Source organism: Poeciliopsis prolifica, unplaced genomic scaffold (genome assembly GCF_027474105.1).
Source record: "Poeciliopsis prolifica strain line A6 unplaced genomic scaffold, Auburn_PproV2 SCAFFOLD021, whole genome shotgun sequence".
Classification (NCBI taxonomy): Eukaryota; Metazoa; Chordata; class Actinopteri; order Cyprinodontiformes; family Poeciliidae; genus Poeciliopsis; species Poeciliopsis prolifica.
In genome coordinates, this window is record NW_026562396.1 from 9,060,370 (window position 1) to 9,086,212 (window position 25,843).

The 25,843-nt window shown below is 40.1% G+C and overlaps 1 protein-coding gene across 2 annotated transcripts; it reads right to left on the reverse strand.

Moving 5' to 3' along the window:
- Window positions 1-551: 551 nt before the first annotated feature.
- pnoca (prepronociceptin a) lies at window positions 552-16,112 on the reverse strand. 2 transcript variants are annotated; one of them, XM_055045050.1, is made up of 3 exons: window positions 16,037-16,112; window positions 4,581-4,714; window positions 552-2,311 (listed from the first exon to the last, which is right to left on the reverse strand). In XM_055045050.1, exons 2-3 carry the CDS (start codon window positions 4,698-4,700, stop codon window positions 1,697-1,699), a joined length of 735 nt encoding a protein of 244 aa, XP_054901025.1. In that variant the 5' UTR covers window positions 4,701-4,714; window positions 16,037-16,112; the 3' UTR covers window positions 552-1,696. The 2 variants fall into 2 exon arrangements, with proteins under 2 accessions (XP_054901025.1, XP_054901026.1); XM_055045051.1 differs by having other exon boundaries at window positions 4,581-4,711; window positions 16,037-16,096.
- Window positions 16,113-25,843: the final 9,731 nt, after the last annotated feature.

Genomic DNA, 25,843 nt, shown 5'->3' on the forward strand with positions numbered 1-25,843 from the left:
TCCATCCATCCATCCATCCATCCATCCATCCATCCATCCATCCATCCATCCATCCATCCATCCATCCATCCATCCATCCATCCATCCATCCATCCATCCATCCATCCATTTTCTTACGCCTTTGTCCCTAAAAGGTTCGGGAGGTTCTGATGCATTTTAATATCAAATTTGATGCTATTTTCTCATATTTGAAATAAAAAACTGGTGGTGTTGGATCGTTTGGAGGCTGATTTTCTGATGTTAACTGCGTGAGTGAAGAGTAATAATCCCAGTGTTTCTTTTTTATGACAAACCATTTCAGTCATTTGCACTTTTTTTTAAAAACTTGTTTACAAGAGAGTAAGAGACCAACAAGTGCTTATTCTGTTTTAAAACACAAATAAATACCAAATAAAGATGGTATAAAAAAAGTTGTAAAATCATCCTCCCTAAAGCGACTTGAAAACACAACTAAACACTGAAACAGCATCATAAGAAGCAATGACGAGTCTTAGGAACAAAACACTTACAAGACGCAGACTCAGTTCCTGCATGACAAGCCACGAAGGAAATAGTAAACTATATTTATTGGCATGTTTCAGTTCAGTTATTTACAAGACAAAACATTTGACATCTGTAACAGTTCAGAGACAAATATGACACACAAGTATTCAAACACAACAGGCCGTCAAAGGGTATGCTCAACTGTGCACAGCATAATCAAGACTGATGACTGTCATAAAGTCTGAATGAATGCTGCATGCTGTCTGGAGCTGTTCGAGTTGAGTGACTTTATCTGTATCAGTTCTACGATTCTGGAGATATTGAGCGACAAAATCTAAATGTGGATTTTTATACATTTTAATTTTTTCAACATAAGTCAAACACAGATACAGTGCTGCTGAACTTTTTTTGTTTTTTTTATCACCAAGAGACTAGAGCATGAAAAACAGAGGAAAGAATACAAAAAAAAAACAAACAGACATTACATTTCATTTTGGACTGCTATACATATTTGTCCACTCGATGGCGACATACGAAAAAAAGAAAGTGCTCAAATTTTCAGCCGCAACGAGGCCCGAAGCAGACGAGATGGAAGCAAAAATGTTTGCAAGGTGCCACAGAATATTTTCAAAAAGCAGGAATTTTAGATTTAGTTTCTTTGCGAATCTCAAGAGGACAGATGCCCAACAGATTTCCATGTCACTTTTCCTAACTCAGATTTTCAGATTTCCTAACTCTTCCTTAAAGAGTTAAATGGATACAATGGAGCAAATGGGGGGAATGAAATACATTCCTATGCATGGTTTTCTTTTATGTTCATTCTTGTACAAAGTCGGAAAACGTTTCAATGTAATTCCACTTTTCGAATCCTTCTTTATGCTTTTTTAAGACGTGGAAAGTAACTTCTAACATGATTTAGCTTCCCCACTGTAAGAAGGATTCCGGTTTAGAAAAAGAAGCATTTTTTTTTCCAAATTCATTATACAGGATTTAAAAAAAAAAAGAAAGAAGCTATAAATAGAAAAGATTGGGGGGAGAGACTGTTCATACACCCAGAAGCTGTGATGGGGTTGGTTTTTTTTATGTACTTAATCAAATTGTGTGACTGTAATGTTGACAGATTAACTGTGAAATGTTCTCTGCTCTAACAGAAGACAACTGAAAACACATCTGGTATGTCTGTCATGGCGAGGCCTTCTGGAGGGCCGCTCCCTCACACCTCATTCTGCCGGGTGAGTTCTCCCGAGACGCTGTTGAACTCGGTGGACCGGGCGCTCATGCCCAGGTACTGCTTCAGGAACTCGCTGAAGCGTTTCTGGTTGTTCCACTTGCGGGCCGACTTCCGGATCCCGATGAAGCCCCCGTACCTCTTCTGGTACGACTTTCCCGGAGAGACCAACTTCCTGTAGCCGTGCCTCCCCTTGACGAAGCCGCCGAACCTCTTGGAGACGCTAAGCTCCGGGTCGTCCTGCCCTCTCGCTGCCTCGCCGGCGTCCTCCCCTTCCTGCCCTGCCTGCTCCTCCTCGTACTCATCGGCGAGCGACAGGGCATCCTGGGAGCCGTAAAGGGAGCTCAGCTGGCTGCTCTGGCCGACCAGGCCCCTGTCGTTCAGGTCGAGTGCGCGGGTCATGTGGTTGAATCTCTGCAAAGCCATGGGCAGGAATAGACCCCCATCCACTTGCTCCTCTTCCTCAGGAAGTAGGACATCAGCTTCCTCTTGGGATCTTCTTCTAATGGTGCCATCGGGGGAAGAAGAAGGTAGCGCTTTACGGCAGATGTCCCAGGAGGAGGAAGGAGAGGCGCTGCTTTTGCATCCAATCAAACACACCTGTGAGAGATAGAAATAAGAGATCATCCTCTTCCTTTTATGAACCGAGTTAATAAGACAAATCCATCATCGAAGGTTCATATTACAAGAAAAATGGTTTTGAAAATTGTTTTTGTATGAATGACTGAAAAGTAGGCCTCGACTTAATTGATTTTATGAAATTGGCGAATTGCCAATACTTTTATGAGAAAATGATCTTATCCACTGATTTTTATATGAAAATCAACCACTGTCCCTTTTTGATCTGTAATGAGAGATGGCTGACTGACAGCCAGGGCCACCAGGTCACAGCAGCAACATGCCTGTCAAGTTTTCATGCCTGTCAAGTTTTGAACTTGACAGGCACCGAGAAATGTCATCTCCTGGTGCTACTGTCAAAAGGGGCCGGAGAATGGAAGGTAAGGGATCTACTGATGTAAGAGAAGGAAGGTGGAGCAATTAACATGGGAGCCGGGGCTGCACAATGCGAGATATTTACAGAAAAATAAATACACAGAGGGAGAGGGGGGCAAAAACAGGAGACTTGACCGGTATAATCAGCAAGTGCTAAATATAGCCACCCCTCTGTTGCCAATTTTGCTACTTTCTGGCTATATTTAGAAACTTTTCAGACAAAAAAAATCAGTATTGGCAAAAATCGGAATTGGCAGGTTAGGCTTTTTAAAAATTGGTTATTGGGCAGAAAATTGCAATCGATGCGCTCCTACAAAAAAGTGACAAAGTTAAATTGACACATTTTTTAACATAATCAATGCCAAAAAATAATAATAGTTGATCTCCTCAAGTTTTCACAGCAGCTTTGCAGTCAGACAGAGACGTAGCTTTCTGAGAACAGCTCACCTGAACATCCACGGATCAGTACTTGAAGTGATCCGCTGCTAGAAGCTCAAATCTCCTCTAACGAAGCAAGCATGTCTGGAGAAAAACCTTTTCAACACTTTTTTGAGAAAAAAACCCCCCAAAGTAAAAGGACTGTGGGGACATGTTTTACTTCTGAGGCATGTAAACAAGGAACAACCTTTTTTTTAGTTAATCAAAAAAGACGACACAAAAAACTGAACAGAGCTTCAGCTATGAACCAGATCCATGTTTACACTATTAAAAAAAGTCAAATCAACTTCACAACCGAACCCAAGCTAAATTTCTCATCTACAGTTATGATGTACATGAAGATAGCAACACTTTCAAATGAAATAATTATTTCAAATAAAATTATTATTTCTGATTATTTCTAAATGAATGGTGAATGACCTACTTTTATTGTCCTAGTTAAGGCAGTGAAAGCACTGTCCAGCTGTAATGGGCCACAAATGGTATCAAATATCAACATGAACAATTTTGTATCACAATAACCCTAATGTGAACTGAAGTTGTTTTGTTTTTCGTGCTTAAAGCAGAGATTAATCTTAAAATTTGTGTTCTGTCACATAAAGGATTTTGCACGAAGGCCAAAACTGTGTCGTTTTTTTCAGTGTATCTTCTGCCACAGATTTCATGTTCCCCTTTGGGTTTGGGGCAATCTCCAAGTTGGGTTTCTTATGATTCTTTTTCCCACCAAAGTATAAATGGCAACTATATACGTCTAAGCATGATAACAATCTTTACATAAGTTTAATTTAGCTTCGCAAAAATTTTCTTTATATTTATTTGATCTCCAGAATGATCAAATTAAATAATTGCCCTAATAAAAAGCCACAATTATTATAGCAGCCAGCGCTATGGTGACTACATGTGAAGTTTTAACCCACTCCATAGCCGATTCCCCTCCTAACTGGGTTCCCTGTAAATACCACCGTGATCCCGGCGTCAAACATAAACAGATTAGGGCTTAAAGTTTTTTTAAACTGTCGAAATTTAAACGTCTTCAGGCGTGCCATCTACAAAGACTCCTCTGAGACGCAGACATGTCTTTATCCAGGCAGAAATCACCTGCAGGCACAGAGGGAAGAAACACACATCTGTCCCCGGGAATCAATTAGCCTCAACAAATTAAAACTCAAATGCCAAAAGGATCATTCGTTGAGTCAGGCTGACAGTGCAGAATAAATACGAGTCTGGGGTGAAGAGTTTCAAGTCGGAAGGAGATACTAGGTTTCGCACGAGATCATTCATGTAAGTGGCGTTCAATTCTCTACAAGTAATGTCATGATGTCTGCCACCAACATCATGTTGAGAGATGCTTCTTGGACGTTGAACAGAGCTTTCAGATGATAGCAACCAGTGACTGAGACTGAAACTGTGTGTGTGTGTATATGTGTGTTTGTCTTACCACAGTGTTGAAACTGAGCTGTTTAGGCAGGATTTTGCTGCAGGACAGGCAGTCAGTCTGGCAGTCACTCCGTCCTGGATCGCACAGACAGAGAAGCAGCAGAGCCGCTACGGTCCTCATGGTCCCACCGTCTGCTGCGTGACACAGGGCAGAGAGGAAGCACAAGGTCAGTGTCATCATTTATCCACGACGGTGGATTAGGGGGGAAAATAAACAAAAGAAGGAATTAATTTATGCAACCCCCCCCCCAAAAAACAAACAAACTTAAATTTAGAGATTAATTGCAGAAATTTTCTAGAGAAAAAATGGAAATTTCTGATTTTGAAAAGTGGAAAATTGGTGAGAAAAATTGCTGACATTTTGGGATTCATTTTAAAAATCTTTGAGAAAAAATAGTGGATATTTCTGAGCTTCTAAAGTTGAAAATTTGCAACAAAAAGCCCCCCTGAAACTTTGAGATTCATTTCAGAAATCTTCTAGAAAAAAATGGGAAAATTCCTGAATTTAAAAAGAGGAAAATTTCCTTGGAAAAAAAAAATAAGGAAACATGCAGAAATTTTAAGATAAATCTCAAACATTTTCTGGAGGATAAAAAGAGAACATTAAAAAGTTCAACAGTTTTTACTTTTGGAAATTTTCCACTTTTGAAAGTGAGAAAAGTTGTTTATAATTTGTTTTTTTAGATTAACTTCAAAATTTAAGGATTTTTTTCAAGCAAATTTTCAAGTTTTCAAACTCATCTGTACTGTCACAATTAAACAAAAGAACCGGGGGCATGACCACAAAATGAACCTTAAAAAAATCTATTATTGTTAAATTATTTGCTAAATAAAAGTTGAAAAGTGAGCAGAACATACACAAATGTTCCTAGATAAAATGCAGGCTTTTTAATTAAACCCCCATCCTAATTTTATGAGCATTACGAGGGAAATTAGGACACAGTTACACCAAAATACAGAGCTGAGTATTATGGTAAGTTTCCCAAATAGCAATCTACAATTCAGTCTAACCTCATCTTTATAGTGGGAGATTTTAATATTGATTTAGTTAAATAACAGAAGAGAAAGTCATCTTGGAAGAAGGTAACAGAAGTTGGATAACAGAAAGAAAATGCAGGTACCTTTAGACATTTTTTAATAGAACATCTCAGAATTTTAAGGCAAGAAAAACAAGGAAATCACATTTCTCTGAAATTGTCAATAAAAACAGTCATAATGTCCAAATATTATTTGCTATCATTGTGAGGCTCAGTAAGTCTGTGCTGTTTGTCCCTCTTGACCTTTTTTCCACAACTGCAGCCTGGATGTGGATCCTTCGAGTTTTTTTCAGGAACATCCTCAACTCCGTTCCACCTGAAACATTTCAGAGTTTCTTCTCTCTCCTGGTTTTCCACAAGTCCTTGAATCCTCAGAGGGATCATTGGTAATTATAAATCAGAGCAAACAAAGATCAGACGTGGTGTACTACAAGGCTCCGTTCTCAGGCTCCAGTTTATTCGACGACCACAGGACACCACCAGCTCAGATTCTGGAGTATTACGACACCTCCAAAGCATTCAAGGATGCTGCTAGCCAGGCTCACCGAACCACGCTCTACTGCTCAATGGAAACAAAAAAAAAAGTGTCCCATTTAGTCACTAAGACCAAAGTTCAATGGCATTAATTTGTTTTTGTTTTGTTTTTTTGCTGCTTTTCAGAAAAGGACGAGAAACAAACAATGGCAGAAGCAGAACTCAGACCGAGGGACAGAGGACGAGACGATGAGCATTGCGACTAGAAGGAGACGGCATGAAAAAAGCCTGACCTTTTTCTTGTAGGAGCAGCCCCCGTCTGGCGAGTCTGACGTCAGAAACACAAGCAGAGTTTTCGTCTCATTAAGCAAACTCGTTAACTTCTTTAATTGATGCCTCAATTAATGCCTCTGGCACCAAACTGAGTCAATGTTTCTTGCTGACAAACACGCTCAACTGGCACCCGCATAGCGCAGGAAACACCCACTCACAGTGTTCATATATTTAGCACAACAAAAGTAAACATCAACTTGTGAATTGCTGGCCTTCCCACCGACCAGAGGACATGAAACACTGAGGGGACACTCTGAAGGGACGGCCGAAAGTAAATTTGTCCTCTGTCAAATATGTCGACGATGTCTAAAGAAGTTAACAAAGAATAATTAAAAACAAAAAAAAGATAAAAGTTTTAATTAAAAAAGTTCATTCTTGAGCCTAACTTGCTCATACTGACGAAAGGCCGCTAAATTAATTAATGTTAATGCAAGAGAGTTACATTTCTGCAGTCTGATAACAACAAGGTGTTTGACAGTGAAGGACAAACGAAAGGTTGAGTTGATATGAGGAGAAATGAAGAGGCGGGAGGTAATTGACACATACAGGCAAACAGCCTGGGGGTGTGTCCTTTGGGAGGGACAACACTTCTCCTCCTGTATCCGTCTTGTAAGGACTGAGTCACCTGTTAAAACCCAGAGTCACCTCTGTGCTTTTGTGGCTTCGTATCTAAAAAGTAAGATGGATTTTATCTGAGAGGTCAAGTCAAAGTGCAGCGTACTTGTAAAGTGGACAGAAAGATTGGACAGAAAAATGGACAGATGAAAAGTGAGTTGTGTCGGAACACCTAGAGGTTTTAATTTCTGTCCCAGCTCAGACACGTTAGACGGAGAAGTTGTGGGAACGTCAGTTTTCAAGTGCGATAATGTCAAGTTAACTATTAATCCGATAAGTAGGTACAGATACTTATTGGATTACCAATTCTTTTTCTTATCTAAGTTTGATATATCATCAGACTTTTGGCCATTAGGTGTTTTTGTAGTTTTTCTTTGAATCATTTGGTTAAAACTTAAGATGGAATCCGGATAAAGAATATATTTGTCCACAAAAATACTTTGATAACCTATTAACCTTATACGTAGAAATCATAGAAAAACAAAACATAGTTGTGTGCGTTTTTTTACAAATCAAAACCAAAAATTTTTTGAGGGAGGGTTGGGAAACTACGATGTAAAAATAAAGCATCTGCTGAAAGAATCGATTTTACCAAGCCAGTATTGAAACTTACTGATACCAACTTGATACTGATATTATCGATATTTTGGACCGACTTCTTTGATCTAAACTGTTTCGTTGCAACTCTTTTTTTACTAACCACATTATCATTGTTACTTATGAGATTTTAGAAGACAACTGGATACTTTGAATTTCACTTTACGTTTACAGAATGGAATTTTTTTTTAATTTCATTTCATTTCACAAGTATGTCTCAGTTTGTCTTGGTCTGTCACATAAAATCCAAACAAGACTTCTGGAAGTCCATGCAAACAATCAGCCACGAATAATAAGTCATGCTGGTGATATACAGGGATGCATGTCATATTCAGGGCAGGATTCCCCTAGAAACAGAACTAAAACAACATGGCTGTCGTCTGTGAAGTCCTCCCTTATTGAGATCAGACCTCTTAACATATCTACAGAAGGGGGTCAACTCCTGAGGCCGATCAGGTTCTCATGAGAGCCCTTGAAACTCAATTATTCTGCATTCAATTTGCTAATTAGCCACTCAATAAACAAGGCAATTAAGTCCTTGCTGTGAGAGCTGCACAGTGCTGGTGCCAAGCTTAGAGTGAAAAATAAAAAATAAAAAAAGCCTGGAAGAACTTTCACAATTCTTTGACTTGTATTCGGCCAATATAAAATGTCACATGGTTGTTATGTGGAATGAAAATAAAATGTGGTTTGTGGGTGGGCAACTGAGACATATTTCATCACAATATTTTGTGGTGCTATTGCTACAAAATAAAAAATTATGATAAAAACAAAAACTTACTACATAGTTTTGCAATTATTCTCAGAGAATATGATACCTGCAAAAGACTTGAAATTGGACGGAGGTTAACCTCCAGCAGGACAAACGATGGCTCTGCAAGATCTGAAAGTCTAGTATAATTTTCCTTTCATTTAAAAATGCTTCCCATTTTAAGAAAATATGAGAAAGTTCAAGGTGTGTAAATAATTGTGGAAATGACTGCACTGTCATCCATACTTTTAAGTACATAAGGACATAAAGGGCAGAAACAAATATCGAGCCTCTGCTCCAGCTGCTGAAGCAGCTAAAAAACAAGCCGCTCCTGTCAAACCTGAATAAGTACAGTTAACGTTAAAGAAGTGCTGCTCCAGTTTCACCTGATCCAAACAGAAACAACGTAAGAGCCTCGCAAATCTCTAAATCCTCCCTTTGTCTCACACTGCTTTATCAACAGTTCCCACCATTTCCCCCTCCATTATTGGCAATTTCTTATCAAGAACTGGGAAACATAAAATAAATGACTCCGAGCCCAGAGCGCGACTTAGAGCCGGATTATTCACACCTGGCCGAACAGAGAAACGCAGTGAATCTGTTCTGAGAAATGTGTGGGCTTTTTTCTTAGTGCTTTCCGGCAGGACTGCAGTTTATTGCACGACTTGTAGAAGAACCACAAGACTTAACGTCATTGCACCCGAACGGCCTCTCTGCTTGACTGAAGCTTAACTCGTTTTTGCCCATGCAGCCAAACCAGAGTCTCTAAATGATTTACGGTGATTGATTACACTGAGTCTGCAGACGGGTGACGACAAAACACACAACAGAGATATCAGCAGATTTTACATCTAGGAAAGCAGACTGAAAGTCAGCAGATAAGTTTCTAATCTGACAATTAACTTAGTTTATACATCCCGTTATAATGTTTTATCCTCAACAAAAACACATCTGGAGTGTTGCTTTGATTCAGAAATCCTTTAATCTCCCATGGCAACCCTTCAGCTGTGCACAACACCTGGGTGGACCTCGCTCCGCCTTTGAGACGCAGTTTCCAAGCTTCCTCCTCACAGAGCGACCCTCCTCCCTGACTCCCCCTCTCGGCTCCTTTAGACTAGCCAGCAGCAATTAGCAAACACCAGTTGGAACAGCGCATCTTCTCATTGAAATGCTGGTAAAAACGTCAAAGGGTTAATAGAGGAGCCGTGTTGTGATGACTCCCTGAAGGCGGAGCTTCAGAAAGATCAGGACATTCTTAAAGAGACAGAGCCCCAACTTCTAGGCGTAATATTGCAAAGTCAGATTTCTTTTTAGTCGTACTTGATGTACATAGGACTTTTAAGAGAACTGAAAGTAGCATAGTTACTAGATTGTGGTAGAAAACAGCAATTCGTGGCTGGAAAGCATAATACTGCCCCTTTAACATGAACTGTTTTGTGGTTAGTTTGTAAAGTGGGATATGAAAAAAGAAAAACGTCTGTTATTTAGCGGACTCTTGAAGTCTGTATTGTCGCTTGATGAGCAAACTCTGACAGGCCTTCTGCTGGCAGCCGTCTGACAGAAAAAAAAATCACTTTGAGCGACAGCTCCTCTGCAGCCCACTCAAAGCACATGCTGCTCTTTGTTATGAAATTGATGTCTACCTGGTAAAATCACAAACATTTTCTGCTCTTAATCTGTGTTTTTGTCCCCAAAATAACAAACATAGCAAACAAATTTGAGTTCAATTTGCTTTTTATGTAAATAATCTAAAAAAAAAATTGACAGAAATTAAAATGCAACCATCTAAAATAGTCATTCAGTTCATCATTGACATAAACATTAATATAATTTTGGTTTTCTAATGATTCATTTGAACAGTCCTTGTTTTCATTCAGTGGTTCAAATGGTTCCTTTTGTTTTGAAGAAGCAACAGCTGGTCAGCATGATCCACTGGACTTGGAGGTTAGTTTTGTGTTTGGACTTATGCTTAAGGATTTATGTTTGTTTTTCCTATTTTTCTTCTCTTCGCACTCATTTAATCATGTTCTGATTTGACGCTCTTTGTTTTTGCCGGCAGTCCATCAGTTAATGCTCCTTAACTTTCATTCAGTCATTCCTAGATGTTCCTGTGAAATGTCTGGTAGCATGCTGAAATGTTGGTGAGGCAGAATATTTCATAACCTTCCTAAAGTAATAACCTAGGTTATTTTTTTATTTTTGCCAAAAGAGATTTGAGATTGTGCGACTTGGTGGAGCATTTTATTCTTATCCAAGCAGAATGTCACAATTTGTACCCAAAGCAGTAGAAAGACTACAATAGTCTCATCTTGAGGACACCATCGAGAGGAAAATAAAACCTTGGAGGTTTAGAAGGAAACATAGCATATAGGAGGATTATCCACTTAAACATCTAGAGAATGACAGGTCCTGGAAGGGAGCAGCCTGATTCAATGAGTGTTCAGATGGTGGCCAGATATTTACAGAGACCAGCATCAGGTGAGACCGGCCATAATGAATTTACTGTGGCAAACAAACCAGAGAAGAAACAAAGCGAACAACTGATACCATACGCTGGATGGGAATGTGGGTCTCAGAAAAAAGTAGAAAAAAAAACTTCCACAAATCAGTCAAATAGAGGAAATAGGAGCTAAGTCTAAAAGTTCAACAGAGTAACCTACAGGTCGTTGGAAGCTTGAAGACGCAGGTCAACCCAGAGAAAACGATCCTTTTTCTCTGGACAGGATGGTTCTGACCCTGAAGTGGCACAGGAGACGATGTGGACAAACTTGAAAGTCTCTGAAACATTTTAGAGAAAAACAATATCCACAGGGCCTTCTCAATGCATTACCTTTGCAAAAATGGTAAAAGCCCAATTTGTTCTGGTTCAAATATTGAGGATGTTGTGTAGATGAAGCCAAATCATTGAAAATGTGGTGTGATGTAAATAGACTGGCTCTGCATATTAAGACGAAATGTTTGCCATTCGGATATCAAAACGCATGCAATACATACCGGTACCGTCATTATTGATTGAAAATATTGAAAGAGTTTAAGATAAATCTCTTGGATCAGTTATTGATGGTAAATTATTGAGGAAACAGTATTTTATTTACAGTGAAAAGGTTGCCAGTGTCACCGGCAACTTTTATAAACCCAGGGTTGTCTAAAAGAAGCATTCATTAAAAAAATAAGTCATTCACTTGTATAAAAAAGACTACTCAATAAAGTTATTTTTGAACATAATTGCAAAGGGTTTTCTATTGGTTTTGTCATCTTTTTATTTTCAGATATTTCGATCGGCAGCCTTGATTGATGAGTAGTTACAATATTAAAAGCATTTTGCTTCTTCTCAAGCCACTTCAATCACTACATGATTCATAGCCAAATCATCAATAATGATATGACAATAACAATAACTTTGTTTGTTTTTGGTAAAATGACAAAATAAAATTCTTGAGTACAAATGCAACATACACTTTTCCAAATATAATTTCCAGTAAAAAAAGAAAATTTAATCAATGTAACTTTGACCCTTCGTTTTGCATTCATTCACCACTTTGAGTTGATCTGTCAGGCAAAATCCCAACACAGTGCAATGAAGTCTGTTTGAAAAGAATAATAAAAAATTCAAAGTACATAGATGCACTATAATTAGATGGAAAAATATAAGCAAACACATCCGCTGGTTGTCTCCAGATTGCCAACATTAGCCATGAACAAATAAAGGAGCCTGGAGGAAGATCTGCGACTTTCAGCTCAAACAACCACATGTGCCAAGGATCGGCCGCTTATTAGTGAAGAATCACAGGGGACCAGAAGAGCACAAAGAGCAGGCAGCAAACAGACATAAAGGAAGGAGCTGCGCAGTCTGTGCAGCACAAATAAATGTAGTTGGACCCCCCTGCGTTGGGAACATTGTATCCATGGATTAACGCCACACGTTCAAACCCAATTTAGCAGAACTGGCAGCGCCGACTGAGCCGTCTCTATGGGGTGTGTCCCTTGGTTTTCTACTCTTTGCCCTCTTTTCATTCTCCCCATAAAGCTTGTGGGTGAAACTGTTTGGAGGGGGTTAAGGAAGTACACTCATAAAGCTAATGGGGTGTGGCCTGGAGCCAATGAAGATACTAAAAAGAGGAGAAGGATTAAGAGAGATTTCTTTTTTAGGGGCATGAGATACATGAGGCATCTCATGTATCTCCAAGTGTTCCAGACACAGTAAAGGACATATTTCTTAATCTCCCTATAAATAAATGTTAATCTTAAAGCAATATTGCCCTAAAATGTGAAAAAAGAGGCACATTTTAGCTTCTCCTATTGGGTTAAAATAGCAGAAGCCTTGTAAATATGCGAGGGAAACCAGAAGGTCTTTGTTTCTCTCAAGGTGAAGTGAAAATTGAAGCCCTGGGGTAAACACAGAAACAATAATTTAATTATCCTCATCTTAAAGATTGCTATTGACAGAGGAAGGATGGCAGCACTCACATCTAGTTAATGACTTCCACACATACCTGCCTGGGGGGCGAAAGAAACATCAAGAGTTACATCATAAGTTTGGTCAACTGGCACCGCCTGCTACCTGTCAGGGCTGCCTCCAGAAAGCTTTGATAAACTTTGAGTTGCAGATTAAGAAACTAATGCCATGCTATAATTTGTATGAACCTCATTTCTCACCATGCCTGACAGTAGAAGTAGTCTTGTTGAAGTAAAACATCAGCACTGCTGTCCGAGTGAAATGCGCCCACAAACGTCCAATCACACAACACACCTCACAGAGCTACGTGCAAAAATTGTTTGACCCACACCTGATGTCAAGAAGAACCAGGTCATCCTAAATACTGGAGGTTTGTGGCTGTAAAATGGAACAGTCAGAGTCCTTGCACTGTACATTTATCTCTTTCACTCAATCTTCCAAAGGGGAAGGGGAATAAATGCTTTGTATTCATCTCAGTTCCTCTCCAAGTCCTTGGAAAAGGCACTGGTGAAGTTCATTATGTTGTGCAGAAAAATTTCATGTAATGGAGGCTTTTTGGTTTGTCAACTAGGTTTAGACCTAAAAATTTCAATTGACTTTTAATAGTAGGGCATATTGAGATGCATCATCTGGTGGTAAGAGGTCATGCCTTGTAACCACTCATGATGCAGACAATAAACTTCAAAGAGTTTTGCAAAACTGCATTTTCCAACTCATTTCTGGTGTCACATGTGGGATGTTTTGTCATGATCCTGTCAGGTCACAATGATCTTAAGATATAGTGAAAGAACAACAATAAATCATGGCTAAAAACCCATCCGAGCAGAGCAGTTTTTGGACCAAAACAAATGGAAAATTGACCAACATACTTGATGTTTATTGATAACTTTAACAAAGGCACTTGACAAAGTTTGTGTGTGACCTTCACGCACCCACCAACTCGAACTTACAGGGAATTTCAAGCCATATTTTGAGAATGTGGGAGAGAACATGCAAGATTCATACATAAAGACCACAGATCGCAAGGCAACGGTGCCTCCAACTGCTTCTCTGTGCAGCTGGCGCATCTTATTTCCATCCATTTTATTTCCTCTCTGTCAGCCAAGCCCCTGAACCGTTCAGGCTCATTAAGAACACAGGGGTCCACAATGAGCCAGATGTGACCAAATCATATGTGATCAATAGTGTCTCCCCTGGAGCCTTTGCAGGGTTTTGAACCTCATGGGTGCACAAATCCTGCTCCGTTCCAAACACCTTTAAACATTACAGCGCACAAAGTAAAATGTTGACTCATATCACTTTTTAGTAACAATCCTTGAAGATATTTTTAGTTTGGCCAGAAATTGTCATTCAAAAGCATAGCAGTGTTCAAGGCATATCCATCCATCCATCCATCCATCCATCCATCCATCCATCCATCCATCCATCTGTCCATCCATCCATCCCATCCATCCATCCATCCATCCATCCATCCATCCATCCATCCATCCATCCATCCATCCATCCATCCATCCATCCATCCATCCATCCATCCATCCATCCGTCCCATCCATCCATCCATCCATCCAACCTTTCCTGGAGTAAACTGCAGCACTAAATCAGATCTTAACGACTACGACTAATCAGAGGCTGCAATCTCTGACCTTTCAATCCTTCTTTGAGAGATACTTGCATAAATTTTCACCACCTTTCCACAAGAATCGGAAACAGGAATTCTTAGCAAAATTTACGACAACGGAGCTCAGGGTGTGTTATCTGCTCTGTTAGAGCCAACACACTGATTTCATCACACTGCCTTCGTGATATGAGGAATTGTTTTAGCTCTCTGTGGGTCACCGAAAAGGATGAACTACGCAAAACCTGAGCTGGGTTTTTTTTTTTTTTTGACAAATTTTATCTAAAAATTCTTAAATATAACCATTTAGAACTTGAACTGTGTGGGAAAAGGAGTTTAATCTAACATCGGTACATGACGTCCATCATCTGCACCGTCAAACCAGCTAGATCTTAAAAACATAAACTGCATTTTATGCAACGCATTGGAGTTAATTACAGCTTCACAATCAAATCTGCTGCAATTACAAAAAATAATAAAAAATTTAAAAACTGTATAGAGGGACTGCTTCCCTTGCAGTGCCTATGCCTGATTCTCCTCACAAAGAGAGGAAAATTAGATATTCTTCCTGAGTCTGCTGCATCAAATACCCCAAAGACCACATCTGGTCAATCAAGTTAACAATTATAAAGATTCCAAGATGACAAAAGATAGAAACGGATTAAAAAAATGTAAAAAGAAAAAAAAAAAGAGGACAGGGAACCAGGAACAGCAGTCATTTTTCCACTGTCACCACATGCTTGCTCAGGAGGAGAGATTGCTGTAAAGTTAATGACTCGAAACAATCACCTGGGCTTCCTTAGATACATAACTTTCTACCAACTGGCTTAACAAACTCAATTTGCTTTGTTTTTGTGACAAAGAATACACGAGATTTCACGTAAGAGGATTTTAATCTCTTCATGTAATTACACTAGACTTGACTGAACTGGTTGTATAGGTTTGTATTTTGTACCATTTTGTATTTGGGAACTAACTATTTCAGATGCATGTCAGTTTATTTTTATTTCCTTTTCTTATATATATATTAGTATTTTTATGACTTACTGAGATGGTCATAAAAGAGCCACAATTTCAATTTATTTTGCTTCTTTTCCTCTGTGTTAGCCAGCAAACTCTCAACATTACAACCTTTCATCAAAATAACACCTGGCAGATATCACAGTCCACATTTTATTTCGCTGAGCAACACGTAGAGAACAGGCGTTTACTTTAACTCATCAGCTGTCAGGGCCGGTTGGTCAACCTGTGTGTAGTGAAGCACGACCAGCGTGAAGCATCCCGTGTCAGACAACATCATTTCCAGGCAACGAAAACTACATCAGCACCCATTTTAGTCAAAGCGCCCTCCGGTGAATGCGCCATTCCTGGAAACCATTAAAAAAATAAATAAAAAATGATGTGGATTCATTTTTAACTAGTAAATGAGGAATTCTTCACTTGAAGCCACTTAGGTGCCAAAGCTGAAAACAATAAGACGTGTTTTGAGGTTTTTGATGAGCAAAAGATTTTGGATCAAAGGTCAAAGGTCACACCACTCCTCCTTGTCCTCCTCTTCCTCCCCCGAGGCTCCACTTACCTGTGTGAGATTGGGGGGGTCCTTTCAGATTCCTCAGCTTACGTTCCCGTGCCTCGGTCTCAGCGTGGTTTCTCTGGCTTCGTGGAGGATGGAGACAGCTGCTCTTATACAGGCCCACCCCTGCATCCTCCTCCTCTGCTTCTCCCTCGTTCCCCCCATGAACTCCCCCCTTTTCCATTAGGGAGGGAGGACCGAGATGCAGACTGGAAGGGCGGAGGTAAAGATGGGTGGTGGGGGTGTTGTGGGGGGTGGGTGAATGATGTAGGTGGGAGGGAGAGAGAGAGCGTGCAAGGAGGAGTGAAAGTCAGTATGATGACAAAATATTGAAGGACTGAGGGACGGAGGGAGGGAAAGATAAAAGTGCGAGAGCATGGGCGGGCGCGGAATGAGCGTGAAGGAAGACGAGTTTAAAAATAGGACGGCTTTAAATTTTGTTTCCCCCCGTGGTCCCCGATGGCGAAAAAAAGGCCTATCAGAAACAAATGTTCACGTCAAGTAAAACGCAAATCGACTGGTCATTGTAAATTAATCACAAAGTCTTAAAAGTTTTTAATTACCAAAAGAAATGATTCTCAGTAGCGCAGTCAAAGTGCAGAGCTGAGGAAACAAAGGGCTTCTCCCTTTAGAGACTTCCTCTGTTTTGGCGTTTGGTGGTCGCGCTCGCATGTCTTAGAAATTCAAACAAATTTTGATATCAGACATAAATAACACAAGTAGTTTTCAAGTGATTTTATTGTTGCTGGTCAGTGGCCATCAGATTTAAATTCAGGCTTCTTTTTTTATTGTCAGCCTATAAAAGTTGAATTTTTGGATCATGTTTGGCAGCATAAGCTAAAGCTGATTTATGTTTAATTGTAGAGGTCAGAATAAGTCGATGGGTGATAAAAAACATGTTTATTACATTTTTTTTTCTCACAAAGTCATTCTTAGATAACAAAACTGACCAGTCTGGTCAGTTCTGCCATTTGAAGTTCCTTTCAGACTGAGCTGTTTTAGGGCCTCTGTCACTTTAAATCCAAATCAGCTGCTGCTGGCCACACCTCCTCAGCTCAGCATTTACACTCACACATGAAAATGGCTGCAAACAAATGCACAATCATTTGACCTTACGTCTTTGAAAAGCAGAAATGGAGCTTCCTGCACAGCCAACACATTAATTCAACATCAGAACATCCAGCAGTTGTTGTACAGTGCATGCAGCGGCAAAACTAGCTGGAGCAAGTGCTGGAGCGCCAGAAAATATTAACTTATTTCCAAAAAAAGACTGGATGTATTTTGTTTTTAAATCGGGTGAGTTGCTTTTAGAAGCTGTTGACAACAGGAAGTAGAAGAATAACTGAATTTTGCACTGTAACCATGTCAGAGTCCTGCTTTCTTTCTGCAAGTGTCAGAAAACTGAACAAAAACACATTCTGACATGTTGAAGTGTGACAAAAAGGGCAAGAACAGAGGAAGAGTATACTTTTTTGATGCACCATATGTCCTATTACTGCTGTAATTATGTGTAATTCAGTGTTTGGGGTGTTTATGAGGGGAGGTTGGAGGACAACCATGTCACTCCTCCGCCAGTTACTAGTGACAGTAAGATGTCCTCCAACCCTCTTTTCTAGAAGTGGCAGGACTCTATTACTGTCACTCCGCTCAAAAACTCCCCCCAAAAAACTCTGCGCTGGAAACAAAAGAATCACGACAAGCATCAATTCAAGAGTTTCTCATTGTGTGTCCGCCAGGACTTCATTATTACGTGCATGCTGCCTGCTTCTCCCTGATTAAAGTTACTGTATCTTTATCCAACGGGAAGCAACGGCAATCACAGCGAAACACACAAGTCGGTGTCATGAGTCAGACAGAAAGTTTGGAGAGCTGTTATCAGGGCTGGCAGGAAGTATGAGAGAAACTGTTCCATAAACATATGAAGGCATTTCAGCTCAGTTTGATCATTTAGTAATAACACGTTCATACATAACCAGCTGTGGTTAACCCATTGTTCAACCAGCTTTATGCTGACTGTGGCTGACACTTGTCCTTCCTGTCTTTATGTTTGAAAGCTCAGAAATGGCCAGCCTGTCTAAAGCAAACCCCAAACAATCACAACACAAAAACCGACTTGTCAATTCCACGCAGACGGGAGGAAAATGGGACGCAAAATCATGTCACAGCCAACTTTTCATCTGCAGCGGCAGCAGCAAATGGTGAGCCTGCACAGCGAGGGATTCTAGGTCAATGATGGAGTTTCCATGACCATGACTGCACCAACAGCTTTCTTTTAAAAATATCACATTTGGGCAGAAAATATAGGAAAAAACAAAATATCTTCTAAGCTAAATACTTAACTTAAGGCTGTGTTAATATTTAGCCAACTAAATATTTAATTTGGAGCTAAATATTTAGCTTCAAGTTAAATGTTTATTTGGAAGTGAATAATTTAGTTGGAAGTTAAATCTTTAGCTTACTAACGAAATATTTAATTTGAGAGATAAATATGTTTTTATTGATATAAATGTTTAGCTTACAAAGACAACGAAATAATTTAGTCCATGAACTAAATATTTAGTTTGAAAACTAAATATTTAGCTGATTAATTATTAAATATGTAGGAGGGAACATTTAGAAGTAACATGGTGAAAATGTAAGTATGAAAAACGAACACTCACGTTTTAGAAATCAGGACAGGAGTCAAAATCATTTCACTGATCTGGCATAAAATGAGCTTGCGACTTTTGCTGCGTTGCAAACAAGGAAATGTCCATAAGCAGAGGTTCTGGAAAAAGCGAAGAGAACCTCTGGAGGTCAACAGGCTGTTATTGAGTTCGTCTTTTCTACTGCATGCTTCATTAGCAGATAGCCATCAGAGGAAAGCCTGCGGCTGGGTCAAATAATCCAATGGACGGACTTTATAATTAAGGCGTTCCGGATTCCCGAGCCTCTCACCCATCATTTCTGCTCGCCGCACAATGCATCACGACTTGATGCACCTTCAAAGCGCTTGGTAAACGTGTCAGGAATGAACCTGTTTTCTGAGTCGATTTCATTTACAATGCACTTTATGGTCTCAGAAATCTCAATGAAAAGAATGAATGAATGACACTAACCATAAAATACAGATTCAAACGTTAAAAGGTCAAAAGAAGACACATTAATGAACTGCCACGCAACAACATTTCCCTGTGGGTAACAGGCATGGTGAGATTTTTAATACTTTCTATAGACCTGTATGATTACCATTCCGCATCATCAAAGGTTAGTTGAATAGACAAAGAGGTCTATCACAATTAACTCTGGCTGGTTGTCATAAAAGTGCCAGAAAAAAAATGAAATAAAAATAATAAAATTCGCCATGATTTAAGTGAGCCAAGCTTCGCTCAAATAGAATTGAATCAAAGGGCATCCGATCGCATGCAAATCAGATTATTAGAAGGCAGACAGCATGTCATAATTAGAGCAGGGTCGACGTATCTCGTCAGGTCGGAGCTGCACGCGCCTCGGTTCTCGCGGACCAAAACAAACAAGAGGATGGAAATAAACCAGCAGATGAGCGGCGCGCGCTCCGTGATTACGCGTCACAATGCCGCCTTGTTTGCTTCGCCTCGCCGAGTGTCCGACCCTGATTGCGCTCTCTGCTGCTCTGCAGATCTGAAAAGGGACCCAGAAGACGCGGGACGAGCAATTAGGCTGCATTGTGAAGCCAAAGAGCAGCGCTGAAGGAGATGCGCGGAAACTGAGCCGAAGATTGGGCCAAACACGACTTTGTGTGTGAAACAAGCAGAGAAGGAAGTTCAGACGAGGACTGAAAGACAAGGCCGTGTCTGCCAGGTGGGCACAGATTTTTGCCTATCTGAATGGATCATTGTCATTCATTAAAGGCTCGTTAAGGCCTTTCCTGTGGGAAATAGCTGCTGGCTAAGTAGTACATTTGTCAGCAGCACATCACATGCTTATTTTAGCCTGCATCAAAACAACTTGAAGGCATACAGGACATGCATTAAGGGGAAAGAAAAGAGAGAAGCTCTCAATTTCCTCGCTAGCGTTTAAGATCTTGTTCTGGAATACAAATAGTAATAATTATGATTATGCAACTTTGCTCTAAAGCTGTCCACATTTGTCTGTAAAAGAAAAAAAAAATAAATAGGACACCATATGAAAGACTGTATATTTGAAATATATATTTATGTAAATTGTTAGAATACAAAAGCTATTTATGGCAAAGAATAAATTAAATCGCCCCCACACATTTACTCCCACTTAAAATGGCAAATATTACACAAAGGCTGCAGCAAACATGATGAGGATGTCGTTACATGGCATTTCGAATGAGGCTTGTGCTGTTTAAACCTCCGTTCGGTGCAGTAGACGTGGTTTTGGGCACAAGTGGATCGGTCCTGCCAGCTGAAGCTAAAGTGTAACACAACACGTCCCCAGGTCAAAGTGGACAACCACTGTCTCGCTCTTCTAAAAAAAAAAACAAAAAAAAAACACCACAGTAGTTTAAGACACTGTTATTTTCCAAACCATTAACCTGTCGTTGTGTTTGGATTGGACAGATGTTGCTACTGAAGTCAGTGATTATCAGAGTGGAGGCGGCGTAACACCAGCCATCTTCCTGTAGTCAGAGTCACTGCCTAAAACCAGAGGGAAGCAGCATCATTATATTAGAAACGACTTATTCCCTGATCGATACACTTCTACAACACTATTGCTGGTCCATCTGCCCATTCAGCAGCTTGTGCATGCGTGGCATCTCCTTTCAGGAGACGCAACGCCACAACTCGCCTTTTATGTTTTGAAGTACTTCCGCCACTCCAAGTGTCTGTTTTTGTGTTTTCCCCTCTTTTCATTCCTTATTGCCCGTCCTCCTGTCCAGTCAAAGAAAGGACGGCGAGAGGTTGCAGATTTGTCGGAAAGAGATAACGGGTCTTATCTGCCCCCCACCAGACGCCGACCCAACTGATCCAATCGAGACCAGCTTAAAACAATTCATCGACTTTTACACCTGAAGGAACGGCTTCAGGGAGTTGGAGGACAGAAGAGAGGAGGCCTGGGGTTATTTTTTTGTCAAAGCAAACATCTTGAAGGAACAATTTTAAAAATCATTTATTTGAGTCCAACTGAGGAAATTTACTCAGAATGAGAGCTTTGAGAGTTTCAGTCTTTTTTTTTTCTTTTGAGACAACAATTTGACTTGAGTTGTCCACTCCTCCATCCTGAGGCAAAGGGAAATGTTTTCTACTCTACAACAGGGTTTGGGTTTCTGCTCTTTCAGTCTGATCACAGGTCCAGATGCTCATGAAGAACTATGCTGAGGCGTACAGAGGAGTAAAAGATCGATAGGACTGTCTCACAGCAAAAACACAAAATCTAACCAAGTATTTTTGGTCTAGTGTCCAGTGCAAATATCTCACCACACTTTACATAAGACAAAGAGAATTTACAAGTAACTTTTCTGCAAGAAATAAATTGTTTCAAGGCGATTCCTTAATATTGATTAAAAAACCCCAGTTCCATTGGCATATTATTTCACTTATTGGAAAAAATGTCGTTATAAGTGAAATAATCCACCAAAGGAATGAGTATTTTTAATGAAATATTAGGAAATATTTACTTGAAGCAATCTCATATTTCTTGCTGAAAAGTTGCAGTGAGATATTTGCACTAGAAACTAGACCAGAAATACTTGCAACTCAGTGCGATATTATAAATATTATAAATAACGTCTAAGTATGCTCGTTCGTGAACTGATCATTTCAGCCCAAACCTGAATCACTGCTTTGTTTTATGAAAGACGACAGAACCGTCATCCAGTTACCATGTAAACATCTGCAATCCGATGTCAACCCTGGTGGGTTGTGGCTGGCTGGCGGGACTATTTCCTCCATCCCAAACTGTCTTGAACTTTTCTTTTTCCGTGCCATGATGTTGTTTGCTGGTGAAAACCTCTTTATGGACTAAATGTCACAGCCATGATTCATGCGCTAACACGTGGGAACATGTCATTTTCCCTCCGTCCGACATACCATAAAGGTTACCGCGACTGCCCCCTTTCCTCTCTGCAGCCGACTGCTGCCACCCGTTCCCGTCTTAGCTGACAATGGACCACAGCGTTAGTTCATAGAACCCCCCCCCATCCACTCCAAATGCTTATTTAAAGCACACTGACAAATCTGGGCTAAAAACAACCTGAATATATGGCATTACTAAAGCTGTTAACGACCTGGCTAAAATTTCTCCCCTCTAACAAACGCATCTTCATGAAATAATAGTAAAATGTACGAATTAAGAAGAATTGTACTCATTCTTAAAGAGCAGAGTTCAAACCAGGTAATGATTGAACTTAATCCAATTCAGAACTTTGGAAAAAAAAGACTTTTATTCTGAAGCGTTTCCCTTGACGGAAGAATCAAAGCTCCAAGTCCAGGGTCGTGACCTCGTCGATGTCCGTGGAGGGCGTCGTTAGTGACTCGTTGAAGTTTAATACGTGACAAAATGCGATGAAGTTGGCGTGGTGCCATCTTCTCAGCTAAATGGAGGAGCAACCTGTTGATGCTCGGTGGATTCATTTAGGGAGGAGCCACCAATCCCACCTCTTTCACCTGAAAACCTTCAGAAAAACAGCAATATTTTTCATTACATATAAGGTGTTGTAGTACTCTAGCAGTCATTTTACGATAGCTGAAAGTGAAACATTATTATTCAGTTGATAGTTTACTTTTTAGAATAGGTCTTAGTATGGTGGAGCTTCTAATCCATAGCTTTGGTGAGGAGGTCAATTTCTTTTGGTAGCTACAAGATGAAAAACAGATGCATATTTATCTTGCTGCTATGAACAGTAAGCAGGACGGTAAGGAGGTAAAAAAAAAGAAAAAGAACTTGAATTCTCAGAAGTTCATTACTCGACAGCAAGCAAAGAGTGGCTTCTTTAGATCTCCACAGCAACCATTAGATGCCATTTCTCTCAACAGGATGTTTGGGAAGATGCCCTACCATCGCAAATGTAAACAAGGGACTCAATCTGGACCATGTGCTTCAGTCAAAATGTGTTTTTTTGGCAGAAAATTTTGTCAAGCCATGTATTTCATGCTCACTATGAAGCACTTTGATGCTATGGGTCTTCTTTTTTTTATCTCCATTGTCTTCACTCAAGATGCAAATTTGGTGACAGAGTGTGCTACTGCAGTGATATATTTGTTTATTCAGAGACTGTCTGGTCATTTATTTTGGGCTTGAGGACCTGAAATGATTTGACCACGTTTGTGTGGACAGAGCAGCGCAACGGCCTGTCATGCTAAAATCGATCCTCTCCGTTCCCAGCAAGCGTCCATGCTGGCATTTCGTCATCTGGACTGGAAATCCAAGCAGCTTATCTAAGGAATGTTAGTAATTTAGTCCGCAGCAGGACAATGAGTGTCAAGCAAACACCACTTGCCCTGGTTTTGGCTCCGTCGTACCGGGAGGTAAGGTTGGCCCAGTTCTTTTTGCGACGGGAGGCGAGGATATGGAAGCTGGAGCATGTGGCCTTACAAACAAAGATGTTGAAAGAAAAGCTGAAACGGGTGATGGTGGCTCATGTTCATAAAGTTATGTTCTTTTTTAAAACAACAACAGAAGTAGATTTAACGCAGTGTCCAAGTATACGTCACGGATTTCACATCTACACGTCTTTGCAAAGTTTAAACCAATTTAAAGGGATAGCTCAGATTTTTTAAGTGAGGTTCTGCGAAGGTATTATTGGTAATAATAATACCTAGAATAGGTAGATGGAATATTACAGTTACGATAAATAACTTAAGACTCCTGCTTGAACTGATATTGATATTAACTCAATTTAAAGCAATTCCAATGGGAATAGTTTATATCTAAGAATAAATTATTAGAGGGAATTACCCGAACAGTGGAGTCCCATGATTTGCTATTAGCTAAAATCTATGAATACTTGAGACCTCCTCTAAAAATGCATACAGCTACCAATTTTAATAATTCAAGCACCAAATATACCCTCAACCTGGGCTGTGTAACTTATTTTTTAAAAATATGTTTTTAACATATTTGCTGAAACTGTCACTATGAAAGTATGTGAAAGTATAATACAATCTGTGGGGGAGGAAAAAATGGAGCTTCTCTGCAGTTCTCACTGCAGAAATGCATATTTCAGTCATAAATAACCAATCAGAGCCAGGATAAGGGTCTTAGTGCTGTCAATCATGCATGTGTATACACCTCTTGCACATTTTCTTTCGCTCTCTGCTACACTATGCTTCCTCCCATCAACGGAGCCTACCATGGATGCTAAGGCTAGTTAGCATGGCCACCGATGACGGCCTGTTATGGTAGGCTATTTCTCTACCATTAGCATACTGAGCAGTGCATACCTGAAACTGATTGACAGCGCTCAGACCGTACTCCTGGCTCTGATTGGTTGTTGTTGGCTGGGAGTGGTTAATCTCTTCTGACAGCGATAGTGGACAGACTATCTGTGTCATGTTTTACTGTCACTACATGGCGATAATTTGAACAAATATGTAAAAAAAACATTATTTATAAATGGAAGTTGCATACTCCAGTTTTAACATGCAATAATGCGCACAGTGGAAACCTGTCATGTGGATGTACGTTTTTTTGTCCCACAGAGAAAGAAAACTCATAAAACACTCTCACACACACAGTTATTTTTTAGAAGCGTTTTAAACATTGTAGCATTTGATCACGCTATTAGTTGAAGGCAGAAATCCCTAGCATTACATTGCACAGTGGGTTATACTGACGTAGACTTCCAGCAATGTTCCTTCTTGTTTCAAATAATTTTTGTGACCTTTTCAGCAAAACCGAATTACTTTTTATAAGAGAAGGCCCCTCGTGCCGTTGTGCCTCCTTGCTGTGCGCTCGGACGAGGAAGAAATTGTTTGTTCAGCCGCCATCGTAAGAAAGCACTCTGTGTTAAAATACAGCTCAGTTCTTTAACCAGATGTGAAAACTAAGCAAAAGAACTCTGGTCTTTTTGTTTCATCGCCTGGTGGCTGCAGCTTTGTAGCCATCTTACCAAGATCCAACCTGGTCTGACTGAAACAAAAGACTTTGCCACCAGTCGGATCCTCCCACCTAATTATACTATGAGCAGGTTTAGGCCGTTAAAGCAATCGACAGCTCCCGTCCACCTGAGTTATTCTATAAATCTCAAACAGGCTTGATGGATGCCTGTTTTCATGATCTCCTCTGCTAGCTTTAGCAGGAGCCTCCTTCAACGTCATCGGCTTCATTTAGCAGCAGACATTCAAGTTAGATCCAATTAGGCTTCAATCACACCTCCACCACACCGGCTGATTTATTACCCACTAAAAGCTCCGTGGTGACAGCCACATCAGCTCCAACTTATGAGGAAGTGATTGAATAAATATATTCCTCCATAACTTCAGCCCTATGGGTCACTGCGTCTAATCTTCTTAATTGTGAAAGAGAGCTGGGGTGGCACTGCGATTGGGCGGAATAGGAATGACTCATAGCCAGAACCGATGTGGTGGGTGATGGTTAGCATCAATAATCTGCCCAATACCTGTTTAGTGGCACAGTGATGGAAGAAGCAAGATGAATGGTAGAAATAGAGAAAATTGAGAGTAAATACACACCAGTTCAAAACCCATCCGAGATTTATGCCGCGAAGGATAAGATGTATTCTGTCAACGTCCGGACAGCTGGCAGCTTCTGGAAATAAATCATTGATGGAGACGAGTGTCTGAATCAACAGGCTGGGAAAGCAGGTGGACATTCATTTTTTTCTTCTTTTTTTTTTAAGAAACAATGTGAAAGGACTAAAGGTTA

Excerpts from the sequence above, each read along its gene's own strand:
- pnoca (XM_055045050.1), bottom strand. The coding sequence starts at position 4,700 with ATGAGGACCGTAGCGGCTCTGCTGCTTCTCTGTCTGTGCGATCCAGGA. Across the intron at positions 2,312-4,580 it reads AGCTCAGTTTCAACACTGTG|GTGTGTTTGATTGGATGCAA; the intron begins GTAAGACAAACA and ends TATCTCTCACAG.